Raw genomic sequence first — 24,714 nt, forward strand, 5'->3', positions numbered from 1 at the left:
TGATAGTGTGTATGTGCTCATCAGGTATCAGGTAGACCTGACAGACGGACCTTTTCAGCCGTCCTGTCAGGTCTACCTGATAGTGAATGGCTGCCCTAACGAAGGTACTACTTACTTTCACAAATGTCGTTGGTGTCTTCACAGATTAGATGTATTCTGTAGCTTTTATTATCATCCGTATCAAGAAGAGTGTATTTGTAAAAGTCTCCAACTGTAAATAAAATGAAACAGTAGGTATTATTTTGTCATGAACAAGAATTGAAGCCCTGTTATCTGTAGTAGCATAAAGTTTGCCTCCGCCACAGTTGAAAAAAAAAGCTAAACAAAGTTGGGTATGAAGATTATCCTGAACGGATAATGTTCGTACTCGGAACGGCTGGTTTTCTCCTATCGAGTCTTCCTTCTCTCTTCGATTTCGGGACGATAAGACCTTGGAAGTTACTGTTTCCTCTATCAAAGCTCTTTAAAAAAAAGCAACTGGCGCCAAACTTACCCGTTTTGGATTCATAATGAGTTCCTCTCGGGTAGCCTTTATCACTGTAACGTAACGTAGCTTCGTAATCTACGTTAGCTTTGTAATAGACTAACTTGTTGTCAGTCACTTTCTGCGAGTAAATGATATCTTTCTCGTTAAACCTAAGAATGATTGAAATTTGATCTATACATTCCTAAATCAAGAGACCATTTGTGTCATTTATATATTATTATTTTACGAATGGGTTACTTTTACTTATCCATCCTCTCTACTCGAAATCCGGTCCAGTGCCGTCATACACGTTCAGTTTTGCCCTTATTATTTTACGAATGGGTTACTTTTACTTATCCATCCTCTCTACTCGAAATCCGGTCCAGTGCCGTCATACACGTTCAGTTTTGCCTAACGATGGTGATCTTATGCCTGTCGTGCAAAACTGAAATTACATATGTGGCCGGCGCAGCGGAAATCTTCGATAAATTTTATTGGATAGGTAAGTAGGTATTTACTTACTGGGTTCGACGGAGTCTCACATGGTTTTACCCCATTGCATTTGTGGAAATCAAAATCACCCTCTACCACTTGGGCCACAACCAAGAGAAGAGCTACAAAAGTTAGACTTAGCAGGGTCGCCATTCTGGAACGTTTGACACGCGAATGAAAATCTGGATTTGAAACTCAAATCGGTGAAATTCTCGAAATTGTACTTCCTCTCATCTGAAATAGGAGAGCACTGCATTTTTTGTCGCTCTGATGATAAGAACTGATAGTAAATTATAGGTAAGGTAAGTGTACCATTTATTCGCCCACCTAAAAAACGTACCATTTATTGGCCCACCTGTACCATACGCGATAGTAAATATTATAGGTAAGTTCTAAGTTGTTGAAAAGGAAAAAGCAGTGAGTTGAAATCGATTCAAATCCCGATTGGCTGTCACAATAAATCAAGCTTGAGCAAATATTTACTTACTGACACTATTTTTGCCAGAACACCAGTAGGTTACGTACATCTGGAAAAGTAATTAACCATAATATGTATTTTGACGGTAGGGCACCTCGTATCAGGGCCGTATTTAGGGGCCCCCCCTCCCCCTCGAGCTTCATTTTTCTCCTTTACTGTACGTCAAGGTCCGAAAATTTGGGGTCCAGGGGACCCGGCCACCCCTATAGGTAAGTTCTAAGTTGTTGAAAAGGAAAAAGCAGTGAGTTGAAATCGATTCAAATTCCGATTGGCTGTCACAATAAATCAAGCTTGAGCAAATATTTACTTACTGACACTATTTTTGCCAGAACACCAGTAGGTTACGTACTGGAAAAGTAATTAACCATAATATGTATTTTGACGATAGGGCACCTCGTATCAGGGCCGTATGGGCCCCCCCTCCCCCTCGAGCTTCATTTTTCTCCTTTACTGTACGTCAAGGTCCGAAAATTTGGGGTCCAGGGGACCCGGCCACCCCCCTTACGAGCTTCATTTTCCACTTGTACTGTGGGCCAGACTCCGAAAATTTGGGAGCATCCACCCCCCCCCTCGACAAAATCCTGGATACGGCCCTGCCTCGTATTGTTTTTTTATATTGTTTTTTACGAGATTTTCCAGTGTAGATCTACCTACTCATATAGATTCATGCAGGTTTTTCGTTGCGAAGCACTGGAAAACCACCAGTGTACATTATTTATGTTACCTACCTAACCATTCCATGCCAACCGTGTTATTGACAGCCTGACACATGATTTAGTAATTTGTTTTTGACATTTTTGATTCAAAGTGCCTATGTACAATGTACAATAGAATAAACAACATTTGGTTGCTCAAATATTCAAAATAATAATATTGCCTGACGTATAGATAGATACATAAATATACAATAGTATACATACTCGTACTACACCTTTTTCTCTTTTGTTTAGAAACTACCTAGATGTTTGCCCATTAAATTTTCGAGAATCGAATCTGGTACATGTAGGTACACCATAGGTAAGTCTGGTCTAAACATCGGTTTGGTTCCTTCTAGATTCTAGACTCATTTGGTTTTTAATTTAGCCAGCTCTTTGAATTCTGTGACATTCGGATAAGAACACTTGCTATCCCGGTTGATGATATACCACTGGAACTTATCTGATGGTAAGCTAGTTGTTCGTAAGAGTGCTTCTACAGCTTTCGTTGTGTTTTCCATTGCAGACTTGGCCACCAGTTTCGTTGTGTACACCATAAGGTGAGGGTTGCCTGGAAATATAAGTCGAGATCTAGAGTCTATAAGAGGTCTATGTTAAAAGTTTATTTCTAAGAGGTTTGATAGAGAGAACTGTAACTGCTAAGGTCTTATCCCACCGAAATCTAAGAGAGACAAAAGACAGGATAGTAGAAAGCCAGCATTTCCTAGAACGAATATTATCTATTTGGTATAAAATCCGCCCCGGGCGGGAATCGAACCCGCGATCTAACGCTTACAAGACGCGCACCCTCCAAGCTAACTCGGCTGGCCATTAAATCCTTTAAAGGGATCTTAAACTGTTTAATGGACTCTTACACTCTTATACCGGTTTTCCCTATGCAATGAAGACTGGTTGGAGTGACTAGGTATTTGATATTCAGGCAACTTACGCTTTTCACAGTCGTAAAATATATGAATGTTTCCGTCAGTAGCAATTAGTTTCTTTGATGACAGAGTTAAGTTGAACGGTTCAAACGTGGCATCTGTAAAAAATCAAGTCCATTGAAGATGTGAGTGAGTGATTAAGAAAGAACTACTCTTTCGAGTGGACTTCTAGGTCAATAAGTCAGATCCTAAACATGTAACTCACTAGCCAACCTAACCACCCAGTGACTTACTTTTCGGTATCTTCGAAGGGTGTTGCAAGGTAAGTTTGGAATCGAACACTCTCGTTGAATACTCTTGAGCTCGTGCGCATTGTTGATAAGTGAATTTCCTTTCCGTCCAATGAAAAATAATGCCTTGCTTCTTCCTGCGAAAAAATAATAAATTTTGCCTTTAAGTGATAATAATAATAGTAATAATAGTGCTTATTTATACTGCTCGCATAGGACTGAAAAGTCCCTTTACTCCAGCAGTAGGCTACTACTATTATTGTGGTCAGATTCTCAAATTATATTGAGGATAAAATTCCATACCTCGGCTGGGATTGAACCCACGCCCTCCTGTTAACCAGGCGAGCGCCTTGACAACTACACCAGACTCAAGGAGACAATTTTTAACTTGGCTTGGTCATGCCAGCTTGGTTACCTTGGAAAGTTGCGCGCCTGCTTTAAAGCACTAGGTCTTGGGTTTGATTAGTACAAGATGGTTTTTGTGTGCCATTTTTTCCTGTCCAATGAGGTTCTACATTTTGACTCGATTGTGGCACTGTGTCTACTTTTGGACTAACTTGAAGATTTGGACTCGGCTGAATTGAATGGACTTTAGAAGCAGATTATTGTGGTCAAATTCTCAAATTATAGTGAGGATAAAATTCCATACCTCGGCTGGGATTGAACCTACGCCCTCCTATTTACCAGTCGAGCGCCTTGACAACTACACCAGACTCAAGGAAACAATTTTTAACTTGGCTTGGTCATGCCAGCTTGGTTACCTTGGAAAGTTGCGCGCCTGCTTTAAAGCACTAGGTCTTGGGTTTGATTTCCGCCCGGGCGAAATTTAAAATAGATAAGAATTGTTCTCGGAACGGGTGGCTCTCTCTTACCCTGTCCTCCTTCTCTCATCGATTTCGGGACGAAAACAATTCCCTCTAAATTGGTAAATTGATACTTCAGTTAAAAACAGACTACTATCACGTCACGTGAGCTCACGTAGATGATATAAAATTACTTACGATTGGTCGTAAAAGTATTGGTATCCTTTGGTCCCAGAAACGTTTGATTCAGAGTAGAAAACTACAGAGCAGGAGCAGGCACCTGTGTTGGCTGTAACTTTAGAAAGAAATCTAGTCAGTCAAGTTGGTCTGTAAGTTAGACTTTATCTCAATCAGAAAAAGAGATTGAAAAGTGAAAAGTAAATTGAAGCTTTAACACAGTGAACCAATACGAAACTTGGTCTCAGATTTTTCATTTCAGTTCAGTGGTAATGTATTGAGGTTTTACTGAGTGCTCTTAGAGGGGACTTATTGCTTAAAAATAAGAACAAAAAATAAAAAGGTCATGTATATTAAGTAGTTATTATTTAGAACGGTTCCCACTTCTTACCTATGCTGTTGCATTCCTGTTCACTGGAATGAGGTTCCAAATTGTTGAGGGAAACTCGGTGTAAGTAAAGCATCATGTCCTTCTCTGTCAGTCCCAGAAACGTTTGATTCAGAGTAGAAAACTACAGTGCAGGAGCAGTCACCTGAGTTGGCTGTAACTTTAGAAAGAAAACTAGTCAGTCAAGTTGGTCTGTAAGTTAGACTTTATCTCAATCGGAAAAAGAGACTGAAAAGTGAAAAGTAAATTGAAGCTTTAACACAGTGAACCACTGATCCAATACGAAACTTGGTCTCAGAATTATTTTTCATTTCAGTTCAGTGGTAATGTATTGAGGTTTTACTGAGTGCTCCCAGAGGGGACTTATTGCTTAAAAATAAGAATAAAAAATAAAAAGGTCATGTATATTAAGTAGTTATTTTTTAGAACGGTTCCTATTTCTTACTTATGCTGTTGCATTCCTGTTCACTGGAATGAGGTTCCAAATTGTTGAGGGAAACTCGGTGTAAGTAAAGCATCATGTCCTTCTCTGTCAAAATTGATGTATGACTATAAGTGTACATTGCAAATTAATGTTAAAAGTTCCTGGATAAATACTTTCGAGATGTTGCGTAAAGAGTGTGTGAGTTACTTAATAAAAAAGAACCCTTCAGTCTCCAGTGGGCTACTTGGCTAATAAGTCAGATCTGAACTCCCTATTCCCTATACCTAAGGTGTTAAGCTCAGATAAAAATAGGTAAATACGTTCAAAGACATGCCTAGAGGTATACGTATACCCAACCCTATTCTATTTTAGAAAGTGGTTCGATACCTCAACAACAGGACTCTGCAAAGCAGCAGCCAATAAAGTCATGATTGCCAGAATGATTTGCCAACATTCGTTAATGGATAGGCACTAGAAGAAGAAGATTCTAGAATCTAGAGGGTACTAGAGGTATAACCCTATTCTAATCTAGAAGGTACTTACTGAGTGTTGGAAGCCATGGTGTATCCCACGTACAAGTTCTCATCACCACTTGCGTAGTAAGTTGCTAGACAGCCACAGTCATTGCAATTCTCTAAAATAAAAGTGGTTTATATTAATAATTAATTAATTATCTATATTATTGTTAAAGTTCACACAAAAGCTTACAAATTTTACAAGCAGAATCATCGCTTAGGCAATCTCTGACATCATAAATCATAAGAGCTTTTGAATTCATGATAATAGAAAATTTGTTTGAGAATATAATCATGGGATTTGTAGGTAAGCACTAATCACACTTACTGAAAATGCCACAGTTGTTGTTCTTGAAGAAGTTCTTCCTGTTTTTCTCGCCAGCTCTTGATGCCCAAGATAGATACCATAAACCTGTAGCCTAGAATAGGTATACAAAAAATCTGGTGTGAACATCACACGACTTTCTATTACATTTGAGTATCGAACCCGCAACTTCTCAACTCTAAGTCAGAGAGTGCTTGCCTAGAATAGGTATACAAAAAATATATTTTGATATCTTTCTCGTTAAACCTAAGAATGATTGAAATTTGATCTATACATTCCTAAATCAAGAGACCATTTGTGTCGACTTCAGACAACACGTCGAATACTGAATAGGGTATGATGCTCTTAGCTGTCGGTTGATATGTGGTGTAGATACGAACGTCTGGGTCTCCTGAAATCAAGATAATATTTACATATGTATGAGCTACGAAATAGCAGCTCGTATGCTTGTGAAAACGATATCAACATTCAATTTTGGTCATGGTTGATACATATTTATTATATTTCCATCTAAATTCATTGTTGAAATAATGTTGGGAAAAAGAATGGAAACTCATCTTTTTTTTTTTTTCTTTCTTCTTTTTTCCCCTTTTCTCTCTTTTTTTACAACTAATTTTTTAGGCTGTATTTTTATGTATTGAGATTTAGACAAGGTTTCATAATCTCAATACATTATGTATTGAAATTCAAAATTCGTTATGTACCTATCTATATTATATGAAATAAAGAGATGTTAATGTAAAAAAAAAATAATTATCTATAAAAATAAAATTTTATTTTTGTCTGTGCATTGCTTAGAATTGTCGATAAAGTATTGGAAAAATGTCTGTCGCTTTGAAGCAGGTACGTACAATTTATACTGTACACATATATTATGTCTGTTACGCTGATAATAATAATAATAATAATAATAATAATAATAATAATGTTAATGTTGATACCAACTTCAGATAACACGTCGAATACTGAATAGGGTATGATGCTCTTAGCTGTCGGTTGATATGTGGTGTAGATACGTATCTCCCTACTCAAATGCCCTTAGGAGCCTGAGTGCACAAAGCCCAAAAAACTTCTACTTCTACTGGAAACTGAATCCCCAAACCCAACTTTACTCTAAGGTAAGAAGAGAAAATTCAAAATAATTATATGAAAATGGAACAACATATCTCCCTACTCAAATGCCCTTAGGAGCCTGAGTGCACAAAGCCCAAAAAACTTCTACTGGAAACTGAATCCCCAAACCCAACTTTACTCTAAGGTAAGAAGAGAAAATTCAAAATAATTATATGAAAATGGAACAACATTGAATATTATTTATTTAACTATGTATCAAACGATATAGGTAATTATTATTATTTTCTAATGAAGTACAATATTATATGTTACCTACCTATCGAATTAATGGAAGAAACCTTAATTTAAACATCAGTAAGGAAAGATAAAATTGAGATCAAATCCATTGGGATTTCATCTCAGTTCTGGGTTCCTCGCGGGGTTCAAAGTTTCGGTATCTTAGTAGTTGATTAGCTTTTTTAGTTCACGTTGTTGTTTCTGGTACTCCTCTGATTTCTTTGACTTTTCGTTGTCATCTTTGGAGAGATTATTGCTTTCGGATTTCTTGCCATCTCCATCATATTTCTTATGGTGAGTGAAGTTCACTTTGCTGTTTTCTTCATTCTCTTCTGTGATCTTTTTTGATTCTGAATCTTCTTTTATCTTTAGTTTCTTGAGTAGTCCGCGGTCACCCTCAGATTGACTATTTCCTTGTCCCGCTTGCGATTTGGCATATGCATCTGCCTCTTGAGATTTGGCATTTGCCTGTGCTTCTTGAGATTTGGCATTTGCCTGTGCTTCTTGAGATTTGGCATTTGCCTGTGCCTCTTGAGATTTGGCTTGTCTGTTTTCCTCCTGAGACCTACCTAGGTAACTCTATAACTCTCACATGTAAAAAGAAGAAGAAAAAAACTTACTTGATGAGCAGTCATAGAACACAACTTCAGTCGAAGTCCAGGACAAAACTTTCAGGCTGTTTGAATATTTATCAACTGGAAAAAAGAAAAGAGTTCTGCATTAGTGATCTTCAAGAGTTTGACAATAAATTAGGTAACCAATCTGATTGGAGTCCTACCCATCACCTATCATAATAGCAAATTTTACTTTACTATTCCTAGTAAGTTCGAAGTGAGATAAATATAAAAATAAATGTCCTCGTAGATTTTACCTTATAGCAAAAAAAAACTCACTTTTTACAGCGGTTGCATTATTTCTGGTCCACACCGATCCATGAGAATAGGGAGAACCTAGAATTTACAAACATGCTCACTTTTTACAGCGGTTGCATTATTTCTGGTCCACACCGATCCATGAGAATAGGGAGAACCTAGAATTTACAAACATGAAAATACATACAACAATAGTAAACAATTAAGAGAATCCGAATAAAGAGCTCGGAATAAATACGTTAGTAGTGGATGTGCCTGAAACACTTGAAAGTCTTAAAAACAGTTAAAACACAATTTTGTATGAACGCCCGGTAACTACATTAAAGTATGCAATGTGCTGAACACAATTAGTGGATGTGTCTTATCACCTCAGTCTCAAACTTAAATACATTTTGTATGAATGCCTAGTCACTACCTACATGAAGTATGCAATGGAGTTAACGATTTATCGGTATTATTTAAATCGATTTATCTCGGTATCTAGAAGTCGTAGAAGAAAAAGAAAAATTCCGTTGGTCAGCGCGACTGATATAGTGGATGTGTCTTATCACCTCAGTCTCAAACTTAAATACATTTTGTATGAATGCCTAGTCACTACCTACATGAAGTATGCAATGTGCTAAACATGATTAATGGATGTCGCCACATTGCATTAATTATATCAATACAAAATCATTAAATCATCTTACGATGTTTGGTTGTGCTTCCATATTGATAATCTGTGGTGTAGTGACATTTCAAATGATAATCTGCCGAGTTGGTCCATGTTCTGGTAAATCGATATAAATCTCCAACTCCTTGCCTGGAAAATGGTAAAATTAGTAGGTATTCTAAATGTAAACAGATTAAACAGTGTTTTGTTTAGACTTTCGGTTTAGAACAAGATAGGCGAATTCCAAAAACCTGTGGATGTCGCCACATTGCATTAATTATATCAATACAAAATCATTAATTCATCTTACGATGTTTGGTTGTGCTTCCATATTGATAATCTGTGGTGTAGTGACATTTCAAATGATAATCTGCCGAGTTGGTCCATGTTCTGGTAAATCGATATAAATCTCCAACTCCTTGCCTGGAAAATGGTATTTTTTTTTTTTTTATTACCATTTATTACATTAGTAGGTATTCTAAATGTAAACAGATTAAACAGTGTTTTGTTTAGACTTTCGGTTTAGAACAAGATAGGCGAATTCCAAAAACCTTCTGGTCAAGCTATTAGAAATCAGACCATTAAAAAGTCTCGCGATTTTTATGGACAAAGGTAACAGAGTATCTGAGTGGGTAGAGTAAGACGAAACAATGCTGGTATACAATGTGTTAAGTTTCGCAATGAAAGATCCTTGATAATGAAGGTAATGTATTGGTATGTCAGAAATTAAAATTACGTTCATTTGATGGGGTGTAATCCAGATCATTAATTAATAATTATGTATTGTGTAGATTGCGTTGGCAAGAAAGCTATAAACTTACTTTTTGTTGACAGAAAATGTGAATCCTTCCTGAGTTTCCACGTTGTTCCTGTCGTATCCAGTTACATCGTAGCCAATACAGGAACAGTCCAGGATTCTTCCTGGAAATTTATTACGTTACGTACATAGGTAGGTACCTACTAAAGTTTACGTTTTTTTTTTTACATTAAAATTTCTTCTTATTTTTATTACATGATATTATTAGGGAGTCCTTTTTTTATTGAACGTTATTTACAGAGGGAAACTATAACAATCAGAATCCTTGTCCCTCTAATTAGGGAGTCCACTATGCAATTACATACACCTATATCACTCTGGCTAACAGTAGGTAAATAGAACTTACCTCCTCTACACAAAGAATTGCTTCTAGGGAGTACACTATGCAATTACATACACCTACATATATCACTCTGGCTAACAGTAGGTAAATAGAACTTACCTCCTCTACACAAAGAATTGCTGAGGAAAGATGCTTTGGCCGAACCTTGTACTGTACTCCATGCATAATACAACCGAGTGCCTGGTGCTGGCTGTAAAAAAGGTAATTTCTCTATTTCTTAAATATGTGGATGGAAGGAGTTTGTTAATATGTAGCTCCAGCTTTAGGCCACAAAAAAGAACGTAAGAAGTAAATCCAACTTGATCTTTTCCATCTGAGAAATAAGAGATCTAACTACCTACATATTCATGTTCATACCTAGCATGTAGTACAAATCTTCTATGTATGTAAAGCATAACTTAACTCACCCTAAAGCTTGAAATGCCTGGTACATATTCATGTTCATACCTAGCATGTAGTACAAATCTTCTATGTATGTAAAGCATAACTTAACTCACCCTAAAGCTTGAAATGCCTGGTGGTTTCAGCGGGCACTCCTTCTTAGCACTTTTTGAAAAGAAAAAACCGGAACTGGGTTGAAGTGCTGCTCCAAAAAGGGCAATAACTAAGAGAAAGTAGCTCATCTTGCCCGTAAGTACAAATGACTAGTATATTGTAGGGCAAAGTCTACCTGTATTTATAGGGATAGAAATATTTAGTCGTGACTAGTGATTAACTTGTCGTGCTATGGGGGGAGACACGACCATTTTTATTACGCAGTACATATTTTGGCAATATTTTGAGAAATTCACGAAAATATCATAGAATATTTCATTTTATGATATCTGGAAACTTACCAACCTGATAATATTATTGTAATAGTTTTACTCCTGAATATTATGCACGATTTGGTAGGTATAGATAGTCTGTATAAGCATTGACGACAATGTTTCCCCAATGGTTTTTTGTTTGGTAGGGATTTAGCGTCACTATACAACTGCCTTCTCTGTCTGAAACAAAACAAAATTGTACAATTTTTAACAAAATTGTACAATTTTTATCTGCTCTTCCTCCTCTTCTTCTTCTTCTTTTTCTTACTTCTTCTTCTCCTCCTTCTTCTCGTTCTCCTTTTTTTTTTTACAAAATCTGTGTGCTATACATATTATACCTATGCACTGCCTACTTGAACAGAGATTTCCCCCTTCAAAATTAAATTTATTTTATATGGGTGTAACACTTTTTACAATAATTACGTGTAAAGTTGTCAGATTCTTACTTCGAGTGCCTGTATTCCGATGGGGGCCTCATGACACGTCTTACAATCACACGTCGTGTTTAGTACAACTCCATCACATCCATAGCACGTACAAGATGATTTTTGTGTGCCATTTTTTCCTGTCCAATGAGGTTCCACATTTTGACTCGATTGTGGCACTGTGTCTACTTTTGGACTAACTTGAAGATTTGGACTCGGCTGAATTGAATGGACTTTAGAAGCAGCAAGAGAATTTCGCAATGAAAGATCCTTGATAACGAAGGTAATGTAGGTATTGGTATGTCAGAAATTAAAATTACGTTCATTTGATGGGGTGTAATCCAGATCATTAATTAATAATTATGTATTGTGTAGATTGCGTTGGCAAGAAAGCTATAAACTTACTTTTTGTTGACAGAAAATGTGAATCCTTCCTGAGTTTCCACGTTGTTCCTGTCGTATCCAGTTACATCGTAGCCAATACAGGAACAGTCAAGGATTCTTCCTGGGAATTTATTACGTTACGTACATAGGTAGGTACTAAAGTTTACGTTTTTTTTACATTAAAATTTCTCATTTTCATTACATGATATTATTAGGGAGTCCTTTTTTATTGAACGTTATTTACAGAGGGAAACTATAACAATCAGAATCCTTGTCCCTCTAATGAGGGAGTCCACTATGCAATTACATACACCTATATCACTCTGGCTAACAGTAGGTAAATAGAACTTACCTCCTCTACACAAAGAATTGCAGGAAACCACTTGCACCTACCTTGATATTTCATGTTAGTGGAAATGGTTTTCTACTTTCAATAAGTAGGTAGGTACCCTATACAGGGTGAACACGAAAACGTTACCAAAAGCCTAGAGTAGATTCCTGAGTAGATTCCAACAAAAAGTATTCTATAACTTTTTTCCTATCTCGCTTAGGCGTGAAATTACCTTTTTAGTACCTTTTGGTAAGTTTTTATTTCGAAATTTCCCTGATCAGTATTTTCTTTTAAAATTTCAAAAGGAAATTTGACCTCTAAAGAAAGGCGCAATCTGGCGGCATGCAACAGGAAAAATATCCCTGAAGAGATTCCAACAAAAAGTATTCTATAACTTTTTTCCTATCTCGCTTAGTTTCCGAGATATTCGCCATGAAATTACCTTTTTAGTACCTTTTGGTAAGTTTTTATTTCGAAATTTCCCTGATAAGTATTTTCTTTTAAAATTTCAAAAGGAAATTTGACCTCTAAAGAAAGGCGCAATCTGGCGGCATGCAACAGGAAAAATATCCCTGAAGTCTCAGCTTTCCAACAATACCCATACTGTCCCAATAGGTCAATTTTTCACGGAGCCACAAACCATTTTCTTCTGAGAAACGCGTACATAAAGCTCGTACTTTTCGGATTTTCTGTGATAAAAATGATCCGAAGTACACATTTTACCTTACATATCCTATGGAAAGTCCGAAAAGTACGAGCTTTATGTACGCGTTTCTCAGAAGAAATGTGTACTTCGGATCATTTTTATCACAGGAAGTCCGCTATGCACCAACTTTATGTACGTGTTTCTCAGAAGAAAATGGTTTGTGGCTCCGTGAAAAATTAACATATTGGAACAGTATGGGTATTGTTGGAAAGCTGAGACTTCAGGGATATTTTTTCCTGTTGCATGCCGCCAGATTGCGCGTTTCTTTATAGGTCAATAAAAGAAAATGCTGATCAGGGAAATTTCGAAATAAAAACTTACCAAAAGGTACTAAAAAGATAATTTCACTACTTTAAATGTCACTTATTTTATTGGAAATTTTCTGCAGATTTCATTGGTGAAAACCATTTTTCTCTATGAATAGTTCAAGCTAAATGCATTTCAACATTGTCATTAGGCCCGGGAGATAGCGAAGGGAAAAGGAAGACTTACCTCATCCGTTTCGACGACTTTGACGTCTGCATCTCCTCCAATTTTGCCTTTGACTCCAAAACCGGTTGCATGTGGTAGGGGAATTGGTAGATGAGCCGAACTGTTGGCCACAAAGGCAGCCAAAACGAAGCAAACGTACAGGAGAGCCATTTCTAAACTCTCAACACGAACTAGATATTTTGGCAATGGAAGTTGCGCGTTATATACATACCCGTCAAAAATGACCATTTTGGCGAAATCGTGATGTCAGGCTGCATCACGTGGATAGCCTATTGCAGTATCGTGTGTTGGCCACAAAGGCAGCCAAAACGAAGCAAACGTACAGGAGAGCCATTTCTAAACCCTCAACACGAACTAGATATTTTGGCAATGGAAGTTAGCGTTATATACATACCCGTCAAAAATGACCATTTTGGCGAAATCGTGATGTCAGGCTGCATCACGTGGATAGCCTATTGCAGTATCGTGCCTATTTTATCTACATATGAAGCCACGATTCTCCCGGAAAGTAAGAGGTACCTACCTGCCCAACTAAATATTGAATATTTAATTAAAGGGAGGAAAGAATCATCATGAAACGAAATTTACGAAAATAATTAATAAAATAAAAATTGGATGAGTGGTAGTTATTCGATTGATTAAAATTATATTTGGATTTTGGATATCTTTAAAAAGACCAGGGCATACTCGTACATTACTTCTATGTTGGTTTGGGGGATGTAGAAAAGAGTACATCAAGCTGTAAAGAAATATTGAATTAATCTCTCTCTCTCTTCGGTATATCTAGGCCATTCTTCTATTTGATTATCATATCGTAAGTCATAAGGGATGAAAGGACAAATTTGTACTTGGCACTAGGTTGATAGATGGAATGGAATAGAATAAGGAATAGAGAAATGTCTTCTGTCTATAATTTTTCGATTTAAATAAGGTGTCTTCTTCTTCTTCTTCTGTGTAGAAAATTAATCTCTCTCTTCGGTATATCTAGACCATTCTTCTATTTTATTATCATATCGTAAGTCATAAGGGATGAAAGGACAAATTTGTACTTGGCACTAGGTTGATAAATGGAATGGAATAGAATAAAGAATAGAGACATGTCTTCTGTCTATAATTTTTCGATTTAAATAAGGTGTTTTCTTCTTCTGTGTAGATTTAGATTTTACCTCCACGAGTGTTCTATTATTTATTTTCGCGAGCATCATTCCAATTTCTTCACGCAGTAATACGAATGGCACTATAGGTACCTACTTATGTTTCCACCTAAGTTCCATCAGCTAATATGATATATGAATACCTCCCCTGTAAAACATAGCAATGTTTGCTACCTACAAAATATTTGCTTATTTGATAGCCTTGAACGTACCTAACTAAATAAATAAAAGAGGTCAAAAAAGGGGACATAAAAGCTATCTACATATTAAGAACCTTCTGTTCAATGACATTTTCGAATGTCTATCAATCTGTACCTATTTGTTGTTGTCAACACGATATAATAACAGTAATATTTTTTGTTTATTGTGCGATATAGGTTATATGTTTTCATCTCTGTCAAAGAAGGAAAATGTTAAAAAAATAATCAGAGCCGATTAATATTGGAAATCGCAAAAAAAAGAGCGTTCTTTGATCTCTGGTTTGTAGGTCCCACTCTGTAGCGAGTTGGTACTCTTTAATTTTTAAAACGGATTTCAGGTAGGTCTAGTGTCTAGTCTCCCAGTGGGTACATTATTCCACGTACACCGTAAATCCGTAAAATATTGAAAGTATAAATCTATAGAACTATAGATTATAGATTTTTCTTGTGCGAGAAGAAAATTGGTAGATTTTTTTTTGTACCTGCCCAACAGATATACCACATTCAGCACTGTAAATTTCAATCTCTCCATCTTTGACAAGAACAACATTATCCAATGTATTTCAACAATGCTATTTATTTAATAAGGTCAAAAAAGGGGACATAAAAGCTGTCTACATATTAAGAACCTTCTGTTCAATGACATTTTCGAATGTCTATCAATCTGTATTTGTTGTTGTCAACACGGATATACATAATAACAGTAATTGTTTTTGTTTATTGTGCGATATAGGTTATTATGTTATATGTTTTCATCTGTCAAAGAAGGAAAAGATTAAAAAAATAATCAGAGCCGATTAATATTGGAAATCGCAAAAAAAAAGAGCGTTCTTTGATCTCTGGTATGTAGGTCCCACTCTGTAGCGAGTTGGTACTCTTTAATTTTTAAAACGGATTTCAGGTAGGTCTAGTCTCCCAGTGGGTACATTATTCCACGTAGGTACACCGTAAAATATTGAAAGTATAAATCTATAGAACTATAGATTATAGATTTTTCTTGTGCGAGAAGAAAATTGGTTGACTCTTTTTGTACCTGCCCAACAGATAAACCACATTCAGCACTGTAAATTTCAATCTCTCCATCTTTGACAAGAACAACATTATCCAATGTATTTCAACAATGCTATTTATTTAATCAATTTCCCGACAAACATCACCCAAGATATGGTCGTTTTAGTGGGATGCGTCTTTTTAAGTGTGATTATGTACCTATGCCAAAAGCAAGCTTTTAAAATTAATAAATTCCCTAACCTCGCCAAGTCTCAGAAGCACGCAGCGCGACCATATAGGTAAGTAACCCCAAAATTTCCTGACATCACCCAAGATATGGTCGTTTTAGTGGGATGCGTATTTTTAAGTGTGATTATGTATACCAAAAGCAAGCTTTTAAAATTAATAAATTCCCTAACCTCGCCAAGTCTCAGAAGCACGCAGCGCGACCATATAGGTAAGTAACCCCACGAGCCCGATAGCCCGCGTCCTGGGCCAATGTGATGCCTACCTCCTACGTTACGATTACGAATAGCTCATAGATACTACGTATATATGCTTACTATTGGGGTCACAAGATGTGTACGTAGGTCCCCAGTATACGAAGATGTTGTCAGGTGCTGGGGCTGTGGCCAGAAGTAATACCCAATCATCTACCAACTGAAAGAAAACGAGTCGTGTTATTCCCCAGACAAAAGTAGCCGGACTGAAAAGTCCTTTGACTCCAGCAGTAGGCTACTGTTATTATTATGATCAAATTCTCAAACTACATTGAGGATAAAATTCCAAGCGTTGGCTAGGATACTGGGATTAAACCCATGCCCTCCTGTTTACCAGGCGAGCGTCTTGATTACTGTGTAGATTTAGATTTTACCTCCACGAGTGTTCTATTATTTATTTTCGCGAGCATCATTCCAATTTCTTCACGTCTGTGTAGATTTAGATTTTACCTCCACGAGTGTTCTATTATTTATTTTCGCGAGCATCATTCCAATTTCTTCACGCAGTAGCACACACACAATCAGCGTCCCATTGGATTGAGTCCCAATTGACGGCTGTCGGGTAGACACCACCCTGGTCGTGATAAATCAATTTGAAGTCGGAAGCATATACGTTCAGGTTGTTTTTCAGGATGGCTTCCTTGATTTCCTTATAGAAGAACAGGGTGTTGAAAGGGTAGCTGCACTTGTCAATGATGTCTCGTTTCACCACAACTTGGATGAGGGGTGGGGAATCATCACCATATAGAGGACCTAACCAAATAATAAATATTACAACTCTACGTTATTGCCAAAACAACTAGGGGTGGGTTTCACCAACCTTGTTTTTAGCTCCTAAAAGCCTGTTAGCGGCCCTGTTGAGCGTAGACAATTCAAATGGAACTTATCAAGAGGTTTGATAGAGGGAACTGTAACTGCCAGTCATCACCATATAGAGGACCTAACCAAATAATAATAAATATTACAACTCTACGTTATTGCCAAAACAACTAGGGGTGGGTTTCATCAACCTTGTTTTTAGATCCTAAAAGCCTGTTAGCGGCCCTGTTGAGCGTAGACAATTCAAATGGAACTTATCAAGAGGTTTGATAGAGGGAACTGTAACTGCCAAGGTCTTATAGTCCCGAAAGCGGAGAGAAAAGGAAGACAGGATAGGCGATAGGCAGCCGTTCCGAGAACGAACCTTATCTGTTTGGGATAAAATCCGTCCCCGGTGGGAATGAAACCCGTGACCTAGCGTTTACAAAGCAGACGCGCTACCCTCCACGTTAACTAGGCTTGCCCTTTTGAAGTTCTTCAGCTTACCTACGAATCCATAAAGAGAAAAGGAAGACAGGATAGGCGATAGGCAGCCGTTCCGAGAACGAACCTTATCTGTTTGGGATAAAATCCGTCCCGGGTGGGAATGGAACCCGCGACCTAGCGTTTACAAAGCAGACGCGCTACCCTCCACGTTAACTAGGCTTGCCCTTTTGAAGTTCTTCAGCTTACCTACGAATCCATATTACCTGTATTTATAGGGATAGAAATATTTGGTCGTGACTAGTGATTAACTTGTCGTGCTATGGGGGGAGACACGACCATTTTTATTACGCAGTACATATTTTATTTTGGTAATATTTTGAGAAATTCACGAAAATATCATAGAATATTTCATTTTATGACATCTGGAAACCTACCTGATAATATTATTGTACTTGTTCTTATAATATAAGATTGTAATACTTTTACTCCTGAATATTATGCACGATTTGGCAGGTATAGATAGTCTGTATAAGCATTGACGACAATGTTTCCCCAATGGTTTTTTGTTTGGTAGGGATTTAGCGTCACTATACAACTGCCAAGGTCAGCCACTCACTGTCAGGTCTACCTGATAGTGAGTGATTGGCCTAAGGTTTTTAATGGCGAGGGTTTTGCCCATTTGGCGGCAACCTACCAGTCTAACTCACATTGAAACCTTACCCAGTCTGATTGGGCTGAAAAAAGCCAACAACAAACGATTGCTCCTTAGAAGCAGGTGGATATTTACCGGGATTGTCACATTTAAATTGGTCAAACCAGAATAGACCCAGGCCCAATCCTATTGCAATGGATGTACAGGTGAACTTTTTCCCAAACATGCTGCATCAAACTGAACAAACGACTGTTCCTCATGTACGCAAAACAGTTTTCTGTTTTTATCAAAATACTGAAGTCGTGGTCACGAATTTATCTTTATCTTTTAAGAACATTATGTACACGTATTGATAGTACCTACACGTATCATTGGCATGATGGTCAAATTGCGTTCATTTTCCTTCATTACCTCACGCTGAGGCCGCGGGTTCGATTCCCGCCCGGGGCAGATTTTATCCTGAACGGATAATGTTCGTTCTTGGAACGGCTGGCTTTCTCCTATCCTGTCTTCCTTCTCTTTTCGATTCCGGGACGATAAGACTACCTCAATAGAATCTTTCCCAGATAACTGAATTTCTTTATCCAGGTACTTACTTATAGATGCGTAAAAAAGTTACGTATAATCTGTACGAGTTTATCTGTTACCTTGGGGGCCCGTAAGGTTCCACTGGGGCCTTGGATCATTAGCGGAGTTACAGGGGGGGGGAGGGGGAGGTGAGTGCTCCAAATAATGGGCAGATATTTTTTGTATACCTATAGAAAGTACTACATTTAGCCCCCCTGGGCCACGAGGGCTGACGGGATAGGATAAATTCTTGTATGCTTGGTGTTTTATGTATTCTTACCAGGGCAAGGATGAAACGTTAAATATCAAGGATTAAACATGTATTGCAATATTGAAATTCGGCCATCTGTGGGGGTCAGCCGGCTAGTCCAATTCCTCCAAAATTTAAAAACAACGTTCTTACGTCATTTTAGGGGGGATTAACTCTCACACTTTTTGTAAAATCTCCAATTGTTTACGAGGTAAGCCATTTGACCGACTCTGATATGTCATTCCATAGGATAAAGAAAGTGAAAACCCCTCTTTCCTCTCTTACCTACTTGGGGGTAGGTAACTAGGTATTAACCTACTTCTATCTAGGGATTTATTCAAATGGATAGAATGTACCTACTACAGAAGAAATCCAACATCATAATTCATAGGTATTTTAATTTATTATTGTATTGTTCCAAAGAAATACTCGCAAAGACCATCTCTAAGCACAAATAATAGATAAGTACATAATTACTTAGAGTAGGTCACATTTCTTTTCGTTCAGGAATTATGGCGAAACAAATACATATAGAGGTCCGATGGAGCCTCAACATGCACGGCCTTTCTAATGCCTTTTTGTATTATCATAGTAACAAAGTAACATTATTTCCAGATGTTATGTTACTTTCTAATACTTCTTCTTGGAAATTAATTTAGCATAGCTCTCATATTTGGGGTAGACACAGTTCCTGTGATCCAATTTAAGCCACCGCAGTGCATTAATGTTGATACCAACTTCAGATAACACGTCGAATACTGAATAGGGTATGATGCTCTTAGCTGTCGGTTGATATGTGGTGTAGATACCTCCGGTGTGCAAGCCTTTAGGAATGTAGCTGCCTTGTGAGGACTCGAAATTGGAATTTTACATAATGAATTTTGTGCTCTCCTGTAAAATGTGCTTTTTCTTACATAGCTCTTTTAGAATTACCAATCTATCCAGCATACAAGTATCTCCCTACTCAAATGCCCTCAGGAGCCTGAGTGCAGAAAGCCCAAAAAACTTCTACTGGAAACTGAACCCCCAAACCCAACTTTACTCTAAGGTAAGAAAAAATTCAAAATAATTTAATGGAAATGGAACAACATTGTATTTATTTAACTATGTATCAAACGATATAGGTAATTATTATTATTTTCTAATGAAGTACAATATTACATATATGTTACCTACCTATCGAATTAATGGAAGAAACCTTAATTTAAACATCAGTAAGGAAAGGTAAATTGAGATCAAATACCAATATGGGTTTTCATCTCAGTTCTGGGTTCCTCGCGGGGTTCAAAGTTTCGGTATCTTAGTAGTTGATTAGCTTTTTTAGTTCACGTTGTTGTTTCTCCTGAAATCAAGATAATATTTACATATGTATGAGCTACGAAATAGCAGCTCGTATGCTTGTGAAAACGATATCAACATTCAATTTTGGTCATGGTTGATACATATTTATTATATTTCCATCTAAATTCATTGTTGAAATAATGTTGGGAAAAAGAATGGAAACTCATCTTTTTTTTTTTTTCTTTCTTCTTTTTTTCCCTTTTCTCTCTTTTTTTACAACTAATTTTTTAGGCTGTATTTTTATGTATTGAGATTTAGACAAGGTTTCATAATCTCAATACATTATGTATTGAAATTCAAAATTCGTTATGTACCTATCTATATTATATGAAATAAAGAGATGTTAATGTAAAAAAAAAATAATTATCTATAAAAATAAAATTTTATTTTTGTCTGTGCATACCTGCTGTTGCCACTGGATTTTTCCTGATTTCCTGTCATTAATACTCATTTTGAAATATGTATGTAGTCATTCGTCTTTGAGCTCCCTTCTTTTCAGCTAAGAAAATTACCAAGTGCCTTGTAAGCGCTAGGTAGCTAGTTCGGTTCTCGGCCAAGGCGAGCTTTTATCCGGGACGGATGTCTTACGATCTGGGTACGGCTCCCTGCTGTTGCCACTGGATTTTTCCTGATTTCCCGTCATTAATACTCATTTTGAAATATGTATGTAGTCATTCGTCTTTGAGCTCCCTTCTTTTCAGCTAAGAAAATTACCGATTGCCTTGTAAGCGCTAGGTAGCTAGTTCGGTTCTCGGCCAAGGCGAGCTTTTATCCGGGACGGATGTCTTACGATCTGGGTACGGCTCGGCTGTGACTTTCTTCTATCCTTTTCTCTTTCAGGCAGGACGATAAGACCTCCTCTGTTTGAGTGCCCTCTATTGAATTTTTTTTTTCTCTCTCAAATCATTTTTCTGAGAATACCCTTACTTATTGGTGAATTAATAAAGTAGCTACCTACATAATTGTCCTCACGAGTCCGAGTGCACCCCGAATTCGAACCCGGGACCTCCGGCGTGCAAGCCTTTAGGAATGTAGCTGCCTTGTGAGGACTCGAAATTGGAATTTTACATAATGAATTTTGTGCTCTCCTGTAAAATGTGCTTTTTGTTACATAGCTCTTTTAGGATTACCAATCTATCCAACATACAAATATCTCCCTACTCAAATGCCCTTAGGAGCCTGAGTGCACAAAGCCCAAAAAACTTCTACTTCTACTGGAAACTGAATCCCCAAACCCAACTTTACTCTAAGGTAAGAAGAGAAAATTCAAAATAATTATATGAAAATGGAACAACATTGAATATTATTTATTTAACTATGTATCAAACGATATAGGTAATTATTATTATTTTCTAATGAAGTACAATATTACATATATGTTACCTACCTATCGAATTAATGGAAGAAACCTTAATTTAAACATCAGTAAGGAAAGGTAAATTGAGATCAAATACCAATATGGGTTTTCATCTCAGTTCTGGGTTCCTCGCGGGGTTCAAAGTTTCGGTATCTTAGTAGTTGATTAGCTTTTTTAGTTCACGTTGTTGTTTCTGGTACTCCTCTGATTTCTTTGACTTTTCGTTGTCATCTTTGGAGAGATTATTGCTTTCGGATTTCTTGCCATCTCCATCATATTTCTTATGGTGAGTGAAGTTCACTTTGCTGTTTTCTTCATTCTCTTCTGTGATCTTTTTTGATTCTGAATCTTCTTTTATCTTTAGTTTCTTGAGTAGTCCGCGGTCACCCTCAGATTGACTATTTCCTTGTCCCGCTTGCGATTTGGCATATGCATCTGCCTCTTGAGATTTGGCATTTGCCTGTGCTTCTTGAGATTTGGCATTTGCCTGTGCCTCTTGAGATTTGGCTTGTCTGTTTTCCTCCTGAGATTTGGCATATTCATTTGTCTCTTCAGATTTAGAATGTGCGTTTCTTGCTTGAGACTTGCCATGTCCACCTGCTGATTGAGATTTGACATATTTATTTCTCTCTTGAGACTTGCCATGTCCATTTGCCTTTTGAGATTTTCCATGTCCTTTGGAATGCTGTTGACCTTGGTGGTGTGATTTTTCCTGAGAGATTTAGAATGTGCGTTTCTTGCTTGAGACTTGCCATGTCCACTTGTCGCTTGAGAATTGCCATGTCCACTTGCTGATTGAGATTTGGCATATTTATTTCCCTCTTGAGACTTGCCATGTCCATTTGCCTTTTGAGATTTTCCATGTCCTTTGGAATGCTGTTGACCTTGGTGGTGTGATTTTTCCTGAGAGCTATAATGTTTTTCCCCACTAGAACTTGTTGACTTCTTTTCTGCTTTGTCTGATTTGTAGTTTTCACGGTTGTAAATTTTCTTGCTGTTGTCATTTCCTTTCGAGTGGCCTCCCGCGTTTTGTTGAACTTTATGATGGGATTTCTGGGTTACTTTACTCTGCTGATTTGAGCTTGTTGAGAGCTATTTTGTTTTTCCTCACTAGAACTTGTTGACTTCTTTTCTGCTTTGTCTGATTTGTAGTTTTCACGGTTGTAAATTTTCTTGCTATTGTCATTTCCTTTCGAGTGGCCTCCCGCGTTTTGTTGAACTTTATGATGGGATTTCTGGGTTACTTTACTCTGCTGATTTGAGCTTGATGAGTACTTTGCATGATCACTTGTTTTCACTTGAATTTTTCCACCAGTGCGATGTTGTTTTTTAGCAACGGGTTTCTCACGTATAGTTGTGACCTTGTTTTTGTTCTTGAAAACTTTTACAACTTTGTCCTGGACTTGAGGCTCAGGGAGATTAATGTTAATGGCAATTAGTTCTTCATTGAGGAAGGGACCATCTTTTCTGACGAATTTATTGTTGATTGGACTGAAGTCAACGGGTTTCTCACGTATAGTTGTGACCTTGTTTTTGTTCTTGAAAACTTTTACAACTTTGTCCTGGACTTGAGCCTCAGGGAGATTAATGTTAATGGCAATTAGTTCTTCATTGAGGAAGGGACCATCTTTTCTGACGAATTTATTGTTGATTGGACTGAAGTATCCATAGGAAGGAGCAACAGACGGAATACCAGAATAAAATGCACCAATAGATTTGTAGCCAGGATAGAAAGCACCAATTGGTTGAATAGGTGTAAACCCTGGGTAGAAACCAGCAATTGGATAGGAACTCGGGTAAAATCCGCCAAATGATTTGTATCCGGGGTAAAATCCGCCAAATGGTTTGTATCCAGGGTAAAATCCACCAAATGGTTTATATCCGGGATAGAATCCACCAAATGGTTTATATCCGGGATAGAATCCACCAAATGGTTTATATCCGGGGTAAAATCCACCAAATGATTTGTATTCAGGGTAAAAACCACTAAATGGTATTCCACTATGAAAATCAACTACTGATTTTGAGCCCGATTTCAAGTCATCCACCCGTTTGGAACCAAATCTCAAAACATCTTCTTTCTGGATGCCACCAAAATCAATTGGAATTAACCCACCAGCAGGTTGAACTTCAAATTTAGAGTAAACGCCACCGAAGCCTCCATAGGATCCAACATTTTTGGAGGGGAAATTAAACAGCTTCAAAGGCAATGGCTTGGTAACTTTTGGTCCTCCGTGTCCGGAGAAAGTAACTCCCTCGACAATTGGTTTGACTCGAACTTCAGGAACGTCCACATCAGCGATCACGACACCAAATGGTTTATATCCGGGGTAAAATCCACCAAATGGTTTGTATCCAGGGTAAAATCCACCAAATGGTTTATATCCGGGGTAAAATCCACCAAATGGTTTATATCCGGGGTAAAATCCACCAAATGACTTGTATTCAGGGTAAAAACCACTAAATGGTATTCCACTATGAAAATCAACTACTGATTTTGAGCCCGATTTCAAGTCATCCACCCGTTTGGAACCAAATCTCAAAACATCTTCTTTCCGGATGCCACCAAAATCAATTGGAATTAACCCACCAGCAGGCTGAACTTCAAATTTAGAGTAAACGCCACCGAAGCCTCCATAGGATCCAACATTTTTGGAGGGGAAATTAAACGGCTTCAAAGGCAATGGCTTGGCAACTTTTGGTCCTCCGTGTCCGGAGAAAGTAACTCCCTCGACAATTGGTTTGACTCGAACTTCAGGAACGTCCACATCAGCGATCACGGTTTTCTGAAAGAGAAGAAAATTCTAGTTAGTGTCGTAGATTACTGGAAACCACTTGCACCTACCTTGATATTTTATGTTAGTGGAAACGGTTTTCTACTTTCAATAAGTAGGTAGGTACCCTATACAGGGTGAACACGAAAACGTTACCAAAAGCCTAGAGTAGATTCCTGAGCGGTGAGGAATGTATCCTACACAGACAGGGTTCGTTTACGGAATGGCTGTCTTTCTCCTACCCTGTTCTCCTTCTCTCTCTTCGATTTCTGGACGATAAGTGCTCCATTTTTACAGATCCCTCTATTCAAACCTCTTGGATTTTTTCCGTTTCGGCCACCAAGGGACGACGAAGTTCTTTACTTCTCATCATTCTCCTTCCTCTTGAGCCAATATAACCTCATCCTGGAAGAATAATCTGCCTTTCTTTCCCGTGTACATCTGCTGTTGGGCCTTGCAGTCACCGAAGTTGGGGCTTTTAGCTTGTTGCTTGATTTGACTCTTGAAAAAATAGTAATAATACCGTAAGTGGGGGATAGATTGCCCAACATTTAAGCATTTTTTTC

General features: G+C 37.6%; 2 protein-coding genes and 2 long non-coding RNA genes across 5 annotated transcripts; all 4 read right to left on the reverse strand.

Annotated features, from left to right (window-relative positions):
- Nucleotides 1–2,283: 2,283 nt before the first annotated feature.
- Nucleotides 2,284–4,758, reverse strand: LOC103504957. Of its 2 annotated transcripts, none has more exons than XM_017449929.2 (5): nt 4,677–4,758; nt 4,307–4,397; nt 3,309–3,442; nt 3,081–3,173; nt 2,284–2,702 (listed from the first exon to the last, which is right to left on the reverse strand). In XM_017449929.2, the coding sequence occupies exons 1-5, from the start codon at nt 4,750–4,752 to the stop codon at nt 2,500–2,502; spliced, it is 597 nt and encodes a 198-aa protein (XP_017305418.1). In that variant the 5' UTR covers nt 4,753–4,758; the 3' UTR covers nt 2,284–2,499. The 2 variants fall into 2 exon arrangements, with proteins under 2 accessions (XP_017305418.1, XP_008467483.1); XM_008469261.3 differs by having other exon boundaries at nt 4,307–4,403.
- A 2,466-nt stretch (nt 4,759–7,224) lies between these two features.
- LOC103504974 (E3 ubiquitin ligase PARAQUAT TOLERANCE 3-like) lies at nt 7,225–24,589 on the reverse strand. Its single transcript, XM_026820383.1, has 6 exons — nt 24,548–24,589; nt 23,682–24,178; nt 22,999–23,297; nt 22,460–22,833; nt 21,898–22,086; nt 7,225–7,845 (listed from the first exon to the last, which is right to left on the reverse strand). The coding sequence occupies exons 1-6, from the start codon at nt 24,587–24,589 to the stop codon at nt 7,450–7,452; spliced, it is 1,797 nt and encodes a 598-aa protein (XP_026676184.1). The 3' UTR covers nt 7,225–7,449.
- On the reverse strand, nt 7,922–8,858 carry LOC103504970. Its single transcript, XR_003390300.1, has 3 exons — nt 8,849–8,858; nt 8,181–8,237; nt 7,922–7,982 (listed from the first exon to the last, which is right to left on the reverse strand). It is a non-coding gene; the product is annotated as an uncharacterized LOC103504970 (long non-coding RNA).
- LOC108254659 lies at nt 9,716–10,400 on the reverse strand. The gene is made up of 3 exons (XR_001809935.1): nt 10,379–10,400; nt 10,071–10,161; nt 9,716–9,732 (listed from the first exon to the last, which is right to left on the reverse strand). It is a non-coding gene; the product is annotated as an uncharacterized LOC108254659 (long non-coding RNA).
- Nucleotides 24,590–24,714: the final 125 nt, after the last annotated feature.

This window comes from Diaphorina citri, unplaced genomic scaffold (genome assembly GCF_000475195.1).
Source record: "Diaphorina citri unplaced genomic scaffold, Diaci psyllid genome assembly version 1.1 scaffold143, whole genome shotgun sequence".
Taxonomy (NCBI): domain Eukaryota; kingdom Metazoa; phylum Arthropoda; class Insecta; order Hemiptera; family Psyllidae; genus Diaphorina; species Diaphorina citri.

What these genes read in the sequence shown, in the direction of transcription:
- LOC103504957 (XM_008469261.3), bottom strand. Translation starts at nt 4,752, where the DNA reads ATGATGCTTTACTTACACCGAGTTTCCCTCAACAATTTGGAACCTCAT. An exon ending in ACAGGAATGCAACAGCATAG is followed by an intron (nt 4,404 to 4,676) that starts GTAAGAAGTGGG and finishes TTCTTTCTAAAG; the next exon opens with TTACAGCCAACACAGGTGCC. An exon ending in ATTTTACGACTGTGAAAAGC is followed by an intron (nt 2,703 to 3,080) that starts GTAAGTTGCCTG and finishes TTATATTTCCAG; the next exon opens with GCAACCCTCACCTTATGGTG.
- LOC103504974 (XM_026820383.1), bottom strand. Translation starts at nt 24,589, where the DNA reads ATGTACACGGGAAAGAAAGGCAGATTATTCTTCCAGGATGAG. An exon ending in AAAAACAAAATAGCTCTCAA is followed by an intron (nt 22,087 to 22,459) that starts CAAGCTCAAATC and finishes TAAATCTCTCAG; the next exon opens with GAAAAATCACACCACCAAGG. An exon ending in ATGAATATGCCAAATCTCAG is followed by an intron (nt 7,846 to 21,897) that starts GAGGAAAACAGA and finishes GGTAGGTCTCAG; the next exon opens with GAGGAAAACAGACAAGCCAA.